Genomic DNA, 12,536 nt, shown 5'->3' on the forward strand with positions numbered 1-12,536 from the left:
GGGGGGCGGTATATATTTATAAATATGGTTTTGAGTGAGGCCTTCAGCTGTAGGGCTACATATTCAAAACATGGAAAGTTTCCAAAATATAACTTTTTACACAGTAGGACTTAAAACTGGATGTTATACAGCCCCAAAGTAAGCGATTTTTGCTAGTTTTAAGCAGATGGAAATTAAAATAAGATCTTATGACAGGTTGGCCCATCTTAATAAATCATCATAAAGCTTCAAACTTGAACTGATTCTTAGAAAACAAATCTGTTTTTCTTTTCAAAATAATAACAATATGCAGTGCAACTTTTCAAATTTTATTAAAGTTTAAAATAAACCTTTAAATTTAACACAAAACATTACCACCTTTTAGTTGTTACCTTCAGAAAATTTAACAAAAAATAAATTGTTACAATTCCTTTCTTACAATTTCTTGTTACTTTCTGGAAAACAGGTTAGTAGTAGTAATCATACTTACTACTGCTGTTAACCTGTTTTTGCTTCATGATTTCATGGATATACTATTAAAAAAATTTAAAAAAATATTTTCTTTGCAACTCCCTTTTGTGTAAAGTCAATAAACATAGTTGTGCAGCACAAAAAGAGCAATCACAGAAAAATAAAATAGTTAAAGTTTTGATCCTATTTAAAATCTGTGCAAAATACTAGAGTAATAGTGGAGCACATACGGCCCCTTGAGTTGGTGTAATGTCAGCAGGAGTGTTCTCCACCTCAGCCATAAATATTCACTAAATCATTTTTTTTCCTCAGCCAGAGAGCCTCTATGAGCAGGTTAAAGAGCCACATGTGGCCCCGGAGCCTCAGGTTGCTGATCCCTGCTTTAGGACGAAACAGGTCACCAAAACCAACCAAAGAAAAAGAACTTTGATCCTGTTGGCTAAAGTTGAGACATTCACAGTAAAAGCTGCAGGTGTTTTCAGGAGGGAGTAATATTTACAGCTTTATTTTGACACATCAGCCAAAGTTGTTTAAAAAAATAACAGTGTGATCCACACGAGTCTTCATGAGAAAAAAGCTATTTCTGCTTAAGCTCAGAGGAAGAGATCTTTTAAGTGTTGCCAACCTACTGTGAAAGCAAGTAGGATGAAGAAGATCAATCTGAAAATGTTTTCTTTGAGCTTTGCTCAGTGAAGATGCTCAGCTTTCACCTTCCATCTGTGATCCATCTGAGGATTTCTCCCCAAAAACCTTCTGTTTACATCCACAAACTGAAGTAGGCCACAGTTTAGCTGGAGTTTGCATCCTTAAAGCCTTTAGAAACACAGTCTTCTCTGAAGGTCATGACCTCAGCAGGGAAATGAGATCAACGAAACATTCTGGATTGAACAGAAGGAACCCAATACTGGAACAAGAATGAAAAACCTCTGCTGCTGCTTCAAGGATCTTTAAAAACCTTTCAGAGTCAGCGTGGCCTATCTCCAGTCACTTCATACTTTGAATTTTCCAAAAAGGTCAACTTTATACTTCAGGTTATTTTGGCTGGTTACAGCCGGGCAAAAAAGGTCGACAAAAACACAGAAATCTCCTTTGATCCAGAGTTTCAAAATGCAGATTTAGTTGATGTGATCTTCCTAAAGTTTATGATGAGGAGGGATAACCCCATGTTGATGAATGACATCATTTGGAGCATAAAGACACATTATGCATATGTTCGTTAGTGCAGGCTTTTTTTATAACTTACTCGCTAGTGTTAGCAGAGGAGACAAGAATGAGTTTTGATAAAAGACTGACTGCTCAGTACTCACCAAGGGTCCTGAAGGGTCTCTGGTGTGGCACTAAAGAGAAGAATCCTGGCTTCAGGGCATTTGTGATGATGATGTCAAACAGTTCTTCAAAATCTTTCCTGTAACAACCAGAAAAACGACATGAGTTTGGAATTGAACAAAAGAAAGTTCTTCATCAATGAAAGCAGTCAAGGACACTGAACAGGTATGTTGAGCCCAAATTATAGAAGGATTTACAGATCAGTCTTCAGCAGGAATGATCATTTATTTCTCTGAATATCATAAAAAGGATGTCTTTGACTAAATCACAACTATTTTTTTTCACCTCAAATTGAAAATCTATCTCAAGGAAAAGCTGCTGAGATCAGGAACTTCTATCAGGTAAATCAAGGATCTCCCTTCATCTACCTCAGCAACACAGAAAAGAACTGTGGGTTTTATGGATCAGATTGAAGCCTTACTATGCTGTTGTTTACAGATGAGACTGTGATCTGTGGTGAGAGCAGATGGAGGAACAGCAGGTGGAGGTTTGTTCTGATAAAAGAGAGGAATGAAGGTCAGCTGCAGCAAGACAGAATCTAAATGTAAATGAGAGGAACTGAAGAGGAACGGTGAGGCTACAGGGAGCAGAGATGGAGAAGGTGGAGGACTGTAAGATCTTAGAGTCAACAGTCCAGATCAACAGAGTTGGAAAGAGGGGAAGAGGTGTCTGTAAATACATTAGAACAGATGGAGAAAGTTTCAGGTATGATGTGTTACCAAAGAGTGTCATCAAGAATGAAAGGAAAGCTGTAGAAGACTCTGGTGAGAACAGCCATGTTGTTGGTTTAGAGGATCTGATGCAGAGACAGGAAGCAGAGATGAAGATGCTGAGGTTCTCTTTGGAAGAGACCAGGATGGATCAGGAATGAATCCATCAGAGGATCAGATCATGGTAGATGTTCTGGAGATAAATGCAGGAAAGCAGATGGAGATGTTTGGACATGATGAGAGGAGGAACATGATGATGTTGGTGAAAGGATGCTGAGGTTGGAGCTACAGGAAAGAGAGGAAGACCACAGAGGAGGTTCATGGATGAGGGTGGATGGTGAGAGTGAGGAGAAACAAAGAAAGGTGGAGGTTTGTTGGAAGGATGATTAGATGATTAAATGTGGTGACCTGACAGAAGCAGCCATAGGGAGAAAAGGTTGAAGACATTGACAAAACTGAGCCAGTCTGAAAAAAAGTCTTTGCTAGAGGATCAAACCCAGAATCCTAGAGAAATGTTAAAACCCACTAAACGAGTAACTCTATGTAATCCCCTCTGTTGGCTGTGATCTCCTTGTTAGGTGATCTGCTGCTGGTCTCCAGACAAATCACCAAACAGAGAACTTCAGAGCACCAATCATTTTATTCTGAAAATACTGTCTTGACTGTCACATTTTATTTTCCGGATTGGAGAATAAAGCTTTTCTCTGAAGAACAGACTTGCTCTAATGATTAAGCTGCAGGATAAACAGAACCATCAATGATCAAGTAACTGTCCTTTAACCACCAGAGAAAAGATAAAGTTCTGTGAGTCACTATCACTGCAGGTATTGATGGAGAAACCCACTCACACTCAGCTGCTGCTTCAGCTCTCCTTGAGAGGCAATACTGCTGGGACTGTAAGTGAAAGCCAACAAATGACCTGGAAATGGTTCATATGCAGAGGGACACCTCAAAATCTAAGCATCTGAACCTGATTTTCTCCTTTGCTTGACTTATGTTCTGTTTTCACCACCCCACACAAAAGAAGATAACATCTGTGGACCCATGAAGTGTGTGATAACAGCCCGAAGTGAGAGACAAGAGGTGCTGTGTTTGTTCAAGCGTAGAAAATGCTTGACACTGGGTTGGAGAACCACTTGCAGCTTAACTGAGAATGAAACAATCTTTGGCTACAAAAACAGCCTTCACACTGAATGTGCTTTACAGACCAACGGAGGCCAGGGGCCCGTTTCAAGAAGCAGGTTCAACAAATTTAGAGTTCAAACCTGAACTTAGAGTCACTGGACTCAAAATTCCCAAACTCAGGGTTTTCGGTTTCAGAACAGCTGAAAATGTTTGATTCAATCAACTTGAAGTTGTCAGAACCAGAATCAGGTGTGAGCGTCGCGACCATAAAAAGCCCTGATCAATGGAGCAAAGACAGCATGATTCACCATGGCAACGGGGACAAACATCTGAGTTTCGTACTTCCAGCGACGGAAATTGACACGCTCTTGCAAGCGTGAGAGAGAAACAGAGAGAAAATTTCTGCATAGTTAATGCGTACGACTACATTTGAATCATTTTAAATGATGAATAAATAATAATGTCAGGAAGGTTATTTTGTCACTTGTTAAGTAAGGAATGGTTTTTGATCTGTTAATAATTTAACCAGTAATCTCTGCAATCGCATGAATGACCAGTTTTGGTACCCCCCCCCCCACCCACCACACACGCACACGAATGTCACTGCACGCTAAACAGAAACACTGTACAATCCTGGAAAATGTTAAAACAAGCATTAATTTAATTTTAATTCTCAAGACTTAAGATATATTCGCTGAATATTTTTTTTTTGCATAAAAATGTTTTCTATTGTACAGACTCGAACTCGGGCCGCCGCACTGCGAGGTTGCATTGCTAACAACTGAGCCATTGTTCGTAACAGTGTGGTTAGTGCGGTACATGATTTCACACGCTTTTCTGGTGTTTGTAATTGAATTTCCATTGTTAAGGGTTTAAAATGAGGAAAAGAAATCTCTGTATTATTAATAACTCACTATTTATGATATCACTCAAATAAAGATGAATCGGGGAAACTGCAGTCAGTCGACTCGTGTCCTCCAAATCCTCTACCGACGTAAATAACATTTCCTCTGGATTAATTCAGCCTCCTCTCTACATGATCCTCTATGAATGAACATGTCATTTTGGTTTCTGCGTGGTGAAAACGTGACGTCTCTAATGTGAATGTTCTCTAAATGTTCATGAGGAACTCATATTTGAACATCTTTCACTTTAAAAAGGGGCGGAGACCACAGAGAACTCTAAGTTTCCTGAAGAAAACCTGCTACCGACCAGGTTTCGTTCACAGACTCAGTTACCATAGTGATTGATTCTGAGTTCAGCTTAACCCGCTTCTTGGAACGGGCTTGGTTTCGCCCACTTTCCCGGGTTTGAGTTATCTCTCTTTCTAGAAACGAAAACTCAGAGTTTTACAGAAATTGGAGTTCACGAACTCAGAGTTCCAACAAAACCTGCTTCTTGAAACGGGAGCCTGGTGGTGTCACTGTCCAACCCCCCCAGCACGGTTTCAGCCTGCAGGACTTTGGATGGATGCACACCTTCCACTTCCTTCACCTGTTTCCCACCTGACCTCAAAAGTAACACAATAACCTCAGGCCTTAGTCACAACTGCCCCTACAGGTGGATACGGGCTGTATGTGGGCGAAAAATGGACAAACCTGTTCAGGGCATCCAGGTGGTGCGCACTAAATATTTAGATCGTAGACCACTTAGTGAACCTGAAGAGAGAAAATGTCCACGCCCATGCTCCTCTACAGGTAACAGATGCTAGCAGGCACTTATACATCACATAAGAGTGAGTAAGAGCAGGTGAAGTAGGTGAGATGCAGGCGTGTGGGAAGGATTTTTTATTTTTCAACATCCCATGTTTTGGTTAATCTATTAAAAGTTATTAGTTCCTGTCACCAAGCCTGGTCTCCTGCGTTGACCTGCCCACCTTGGAGTTTTGCTGGATGGCGGGGTTTTCTGCCGCTGCAGTCCACACCATGCTACGTCACGTCCGATGGGTTTTTCTGCAGCCATAAAGAAGTCGTGTCCTTCCATGAACATCCAATCCGTTCTTGAGGGGGAATGCCGGGGCCACCCATCAAGCTTCCTGTTCCTGAGGAGGGTCACCGGGGCCACACTTACCATTCCCTATCCCCGAGCATGGTCGCCGTTCAACCCCCTTGGCCAAGTTACATGATCTGAAGGAGGGTTGTTGGGACTGCTCCTCTGTTCTGTTCCAGTGGAGGGGTTTGCCAAATCCCCCCTCACATCTGTTAGGTTGCAGAAAACCAAACTGTGTTATGGATGTTTCTGTTTTATTGTTTTCCCCTCCTGCCTAGTGTTTTGTTTTTGGGCATCTGGGATCTGCCCTTTTGTGGAGGGGTACTGTAAGGATTGTGGACTTTGGTTTAGTTTTTGTCAGTTATGTTTTGGGTTTTGGTCATGTTCTGTTTTGAATTGTCCCTCAGTCACATCAGTTTCAGGCTTGTTAGGATCCCCAGCTGTCTTCTGTTCTGCTGATCACCCTCAGTCTGTTCTGTTCTGCCATCTTTTCGTTGCTCCCATGGTATTTGTCATGTTTTAGTTTATTTCTTAAATATTTTAGTTTTCTGCCACCTTGCCTGGTCTCCTGCATTTGGGTCCTCCAACCCCTATTCCTGACAATCTGCAAATCTGCAAACGGCCCAAAAGTCAAACCTGCCAATGCTTTGCTGCAGTTAGAAATTGTGTTTTTAAAATGTTTAAGTTGAAACTGACAAAGAAAACCTGTAGAAAAATCCAACTCTTGCTGGAGATGAGTCTAACTTACTGTCAGTGATGAAACTGAGCTCCAGCTGTTTGTACAGGGATCAAATTCCCCTAAACAGCAGGCCAACTTACCTAGAGTGAGATATCCAGAAACCGTCAGAAGGAATGAAATAAAAACTCATCTTTAAACCATTGGTCTCGTGTCCAAAGAAAAACTTTAAGCCAAATGTTTCTAAAAACACTTTCATAGCTAACAGAAGAGACAAAAAGTCAGCATCTTTGCCAAAAAAAGTTTTAAGAAACAAGAGTGAAAATGCATTCATTTTCTCTCTCCTTAAGCTTTGAGTTTGGGAAAATCTTTTTTCTTTTAACCATTTAATGACTGAAAAGTTTCAAACAGACGCTGGAAGAGTCTCTTAGACTTTGTTTAGTTAGAGCGTTCTCTATGCCACGCAACACTTTTCCAAGTTCAGTCGAGTGACATGTTTTCAGTTGGACACCAGGAAGCCCACTGTCTGTGACTGGTGGGAAACAGTGGTCTGAGTTCTGCTGGGGTCATGGGGGGTCTTACCCTAGGATGTGTTCACAGACGAGCTTGCAGTAGTCGCTGTGGGAGCTGGTGATGAGCAACAGAACCTTCCCGGCGCTCTTCATGCTGCGGAGCCACGACTTTACCGAGTCAGAGCACGGCTGCAGGTACCGGCCCGGGTCCCGCTTCACACTGGGGAAGTAAGTACCTGCATCCTCTGCAAAGAAGCACAAACACAAGACTGCAAACAAAGTTCGACAATCAAGCTGGAATTCATTACAGCTGAGAAGAATTTCCGCCTCTCAACAAAGAACTATGAAATATTCAATCATTAAAAATAAAAATCAAACCCCAAACTCTACACAAAACCTGGTAAAAAAAACGTCAAACCATAACACTTTATTAGACCGTCCTCAAAAGCTGGCCTATGAGTAAGTGAACCTGAATCATTTGTGTAGAACAGCAGGCAACAGCCTCCAGAGGTTCTGACAGGAGACAGAAACGAGGCGTTTGATGTCCAAATTGGAACTGCTTTTTCTCTTGAAGTGACTCAGTGAAACACATGCCGAAGAAATAAGAACCAAAAAAGGAAACAAAACATCCAGATATTATAATTTCAGATTATCTCTTGGCACCCAAACCAACCTCCTTCATGCTGGACTGAATTAGTAGCAAACCAGCAGCGGCTGACGGCTGCTCTGACAAAAGCCTTTCCTGTTTGCTTGAAAGGTTTTGGTTAATGTAGGATGTGACTGTGGAGACAGGTTTAGACATGGCTTTGAAACTTGGACACAAATGATTCATCTGTTTCTGAGTTTCATGAAGCCTCGTTCTGATCAGGACCTTTCACAGGCGCTCACTATTTCTGTGATTGCTTAGTAAGCATTCACACTACAGTGATTCTCCTGCTCCTTTCTAACGTTTTTGAAGAACGTAAAAACTCAATCCCACTTTCAACGATTTCAGCAGCCTTGGTATCAAAATGTTCAGCCGGTTCTGGACATTAATGCTTGGATTTATGATATTCATGAACTTTAGAAATATAGAGCAAAATATAGGAAATAATTGAGAAACTCTTCAAATTTTAAAATTTTAAGTAGATTATCAACAAGCCTTTAAATATATTCATGGACTATGTTTTATAGTATTTTTCACAAAAACATTAAAGTTTACCTAATATTTTAGCAACGTGCTAACATTTTTGGCTAATTTGTTATCTACTGGGGGCTTTTTAAGCTAATTTAGAGTTTAGTTTCTATTTTAGCAACATTTTTGACTAATCTGGTTTACTGAGGAATTTTAGGCTATTTTGGAGTTCAGCCATTATGCAACAAGCTAGTTTTTTGGCTAATTTGGCATCTACTGAGATTTTTGGGGCTAATTTGGAGTTTAGGTCATATTAAAGCAACACTAAATATTTGTGTAATATTGGCATGCATTAGAGATTTTTAAGCAATTTTACTAAAACATTTTTCAGAAATTTAGGTAAACTTTAGCGCTCTTTCATAGTTCTTTAGCAAAATTTCAAGTCTTTTAGCAAATTTTACATTTTGCAAATTGTCTCTACTGAAGCACATGCTGAAAAAATACAATCTTTGAAAAACGCCAGGACTGGTGGAATGCTACCTGTAATCAATATTATTCACAACACAGACTCATCTAGGAAAGCAAACATTAATGCAAAAAAAAGAAGTCAACATGAATAAAAAAAAAAAAGAAATGTGGACTTGTGATACACTTCAGTAGTCCAAAGTCCAAAACAATTTATGTCTTTTAGAAAGTCCAGATATGAGAGTCGGGACCCTCATTGTTTGGTGAAATCTCAGTGACCATCACCTTTGACCCCTATTATGATTCACTCCAGGGGAACATGTCTGGGAATTAATCAGAGATAAAACTCCTTACAGTAAGAGACCGTTTTTTAAAGGGTTGCATTTCTGGGACATGACCCCCCCCCACCACCCCTCCTGTCTGGAGGGCTCACCAAATGCTCCGATATCAGCAGCTCTCAGTGAGGAGGACGGTGTTGAAACAGGCTTACTAATGAAACAAGAGTGACCTCTTGTGGCTCGAGTTTGTAATAATCAGAAAATCAACCCATGGCCTCCAGCCTCTCTCTGCTCAGAACTATTGTCTCTTTGATGAAAGTCTTCTAGAATCCTTCATGTGTTAGAAACACAGCTGCATGTCATAAATACTAATAGGGAGAAGTAGGATTTTCTTATTTTTGACATTATGAAAGTATTTAAGTAATCCACCCTACGAATGTGTTGATTAAAACTTATGATAACTTTCATATTGTTTGGGTTTTTTTTTTACAAATATTTTTTTTACAATAAATTTAAGAATGTCTGAGAGATTGTTTAATTTAGGGCAGCTACAAACAATTATTTTAATAGTCGACTAATTGGATCATTCGCAAAGTGGATGTAAAACAGACATTTTAACCATCATTAGCTTTTAACAAATTTAAAAAAAAGACAATTAAGATGATAGTTTATTAAACTTTTATATTTTTGTGCAGCCTTTGTCTACATTAGTTTCTGGTACTACAACAAGATTAACCCTTTAACATCAGAGTTTCAGTACTTCTGTTCTTTGATTTACTGTAACTTTATAGTATACAAAGGTGCTGATGAGTGGGCTTTTCTCCTTCACACTCTACTGGAATTATGGTGTTAACGGTGGAAAAGTTAAAGATGTTAAAGATTTTGTGTTTAAGCGTCACCGAGGGATAAATGAAATGAGGTCTGCACCTGAAACAAGGAAACATTTTTCACAAAAGATAATGTTTTGGTCTCACTCACTCAAATATAAAAAAGTGCATTTTTTGATGCTGAACGCTCACAACTTTGTTCGACTTTACTACACTCTGAATCCATATTATGTAAAGTAACAACTAATCGACTTTTAAATTAATCGTCGACTTTTTAAATAGTCGATTAGTCGTCGATTTGTCGACTAATCATGGCAGCTCTACTTAAATTTCTAAAGTAGCTTTCTAATAGATTCCTTTTTTTTCTAGTATGTTGTCCTGTTTAGCGATTAAGACTACAGAATTCATTAGAATGTTGAACTTTTTAGAAAGTACAACAAAATTCTTCCTCAGGAAAACTAGTCTTTCCATTTTATTTTAGGATGAAATATACTAACAGCATTGTTTAATTGCTGCCCTCTAGAGGTGTAACACTTAAAAAGTCGAAAACAAATTCTGTGTCTTTATAGTTTTAGGCTCCAACCAAAAGATGGCAACAAAGCCACATGAGCAAAGGTTGAGATTTTCTTCTCAGGCCAAAAGTTCACATCATTTAAAAAGTAAATGTAAATATTTGGCTGGACATATTTCCTCTTTAGTCCAATTCGTGTCCACAGATCATTAGAGCTCAGTTAAACAGAAGAACAGGATATGATCTCCAAGCTCAGTTTTGCCTCATTACTCTCCGCAGAGGAGGTGAGGAGAACCCCCCCAGGATGTTCACATCCCAAATCGCCGTGGTCATAAACAAACTGACCTTTCATCGTCTGGGTTCATTTTGATCACATGCATAAAAAGAAAGCAAAGAGGTTTGGTTGGAGTTCAGGATGCTAACACACACCGACAGCAGTCACAAACATTCAGGCGCATCCATTCAAGCCCTTATGCACAGTGTAGGCCGGAACAAAGACGACCTCATGAGCTATGTGGGAGCGTAATGGTTTCTGCACCATGTTTTTGTGTTTTGAGTCATTACTCTAAAAACTCAAATGTCTTGCATGTGATCCCAAACAGATATTTAACTGCATTGCATTTCAGCAGGAAGTCGTGGGCAAATCGGGGCCATTATTATTTGAAACCTAAATAAAACAATTTGAAAAAAATGTGGCGCGTTGGGGCGGGGTTAACACGAGGACCAATCAAAATCGATGAGGGTGGTATCTTCAGTCCCGGTGCATTCACTGACTCTGAGAACTGTGATAATTACGATCAGAAAATGGCTGTGTTGTCTGTAAAGTCAACAAAGAAGAAGACAGCAAACATGAAGAAACCACTGTGTTTACTGTGGAGCTCCAACGCACATTTCCGCTCTAGTCATTAGACCACGGGAGATAACTGGAGCTCCAACAGTGTTTTAGCCCTTTTATCCAGCCATAAGGACGTTTCTACGTCTGTATTTAACACAACAGATGGCGCTTTGAACGGGCTAGAACACCGTTTTGGATGCGCAGTTTGTACACGATAAAACTCTGCTTTTTACACCCGACTTGGGACAACTTCAGATGATGATAGTACAGACTAAACAGACATTCTCTGACATTTATTATCACAGTTCTCAGAGTCAGTGAACGCATCGGGACTGAAGTTACCACCCTCATCGATTTTGATTGGTCCTTCGTGTTAGCCCCGCCCCAACGCGTCACAGCCAAGTTTTGAAACTGAAATTTTCAGATTTCAAAATGAAAAAGAAAAGAGTTGAAAGTGAAAAAAAAAGATTTGGAATAGAAATTTTGAGTTTTGAAACCTAAAAAACAGAACATTTGAAGCTAAAAATAATTAAGCTTATGTTAGAATAGCAAAAAGTTTTGGACACGTCACATTTTTTTTGGCCGAACGTCAATATTATTTTTAATTTGTTTCATTTGGGTTTCAAATATTGGCCCCAGTTTAGCTCCACAGTGGGTTCACTGGAAATGTCAGAAGAGTGGCTGATGTTACCAGACGTCTCACGTTGGCAGATGGGTTCCCACATGGACTTCGTTGGTCACTTCAACAAAAAATCGTGAAAACTTTTCCTGTTTTCAGTGAAATAACGCCTTTAAGTCTCTTTTTACCAATGTGTCCTTTGACAGGGATCAGCCTCCTGTTGGGCATGAGCCCATAACTGCAGCAGTGTGTGGTGCAGAGCCCAGCTGTGAATTCAGGTCTGGAGTGCCCTGAAGGCCTGTAGGCATGTGGCCAGGCACCGGGCGGTTCAGGACAGCTGGATTACTGCCCAATTTCTGGGGAGAAACTAGCACAGAAGCAGCTCCATGTTTCACATCAAAGCAGCTGACAGGAAGCAGAAAATCAACAGTTGTGGTGTCAGTTAGGGTCAGTGTTAGCAGCGTTTTATAAACAGCCACACCAGCAGTGATGAAGGGATAGAGCTGCGCATTCATTTCATCCTTAAGGAAACCAGAAGGGAGAAAAGAAAGAAAAACACATATTTTCATATCCTTCAGCTGTTGTGTGTGTGGCAGATGACACATGCAGAGCGTGTGAAGGGAGTCTCGTGCAGAGGTTCCAGCACCTGTCTGGACCACGTGGAAACACTGGCCGGGCCTTAGGTCTGTGGACTTTCCTTTTTTAGCAGACGGACCACAAAATTGCTGCATTATGTCCCTCCTGAAGCGCAGCGTTTTTTTGTTTTTTGTTTTTTTTTGTCTTTGCAGTGACAGAGGAGGAAATCCTGAACGTGTGATAAAATAAGAATAACTCGGCTCAGCAGCAAATCACTTCACAAAACCGTCTAGGACACATCCCATTAGTCATACTCAGAACATATTGGATACTGTTAGCATGAAGACACCTTTTGCAGAGTAACACTGCACCTAAAGGAAGACTAGACACAAACTCAGAGGAGAAAAAGATGATGTTTGTCTTCAGGTTTTATCTGGTAAAACTATCAAGACAAGTGGGAGGAGTAGAAGCCCAGCTTTAATGTGTGAACATTAAAATGAAGCTGTCATTACAGTAAAGCAGG

General features: G+C 40.2%; 1 protein-coding gene across 1 annotated transcript in view; it reads right to left on the bottom strand.

The window, feature by feature from the left end:
- The window catches only part of nt5dc1 (5'-nucleotidase domain containing 1), a 78,813-nt gene that overhangs the window by 23,987 nt on the left and 42,290 nt on the right, over positions 1-12,536 (bottom strand). The window contains exons 7-8 of the mRNA XM_024290938.1: positions 6,859-7,033; positions 1,758-1,855 (exon numbers count right to left, since the gene is read on the bottom strand). Coding sequence (XP_024146706.1) covers positions 1,758-1,855; positions 6,859-7,033 — 273 coding nt within the window. The remainder of the gene's footprint in view (positions 1-1,757; positions 1,856-6,858; positions 7,034-12,536) is intronic.

Source organism: Oryzias melastigma, linkage group LG24 (genome assembly GCF_002922805.2).
Source record: "Oryzias melastigma strain HK-1 linkage group LG24, ASM292280v2, whole genome shotgun sequence".
Classification (NCBI taxonomy): Eukaryota; Metazoa; Chordata; class Actinopteri; order Beloniformes; family Adrianichthyidae; genus Oryzias; species Oryzias melastigma.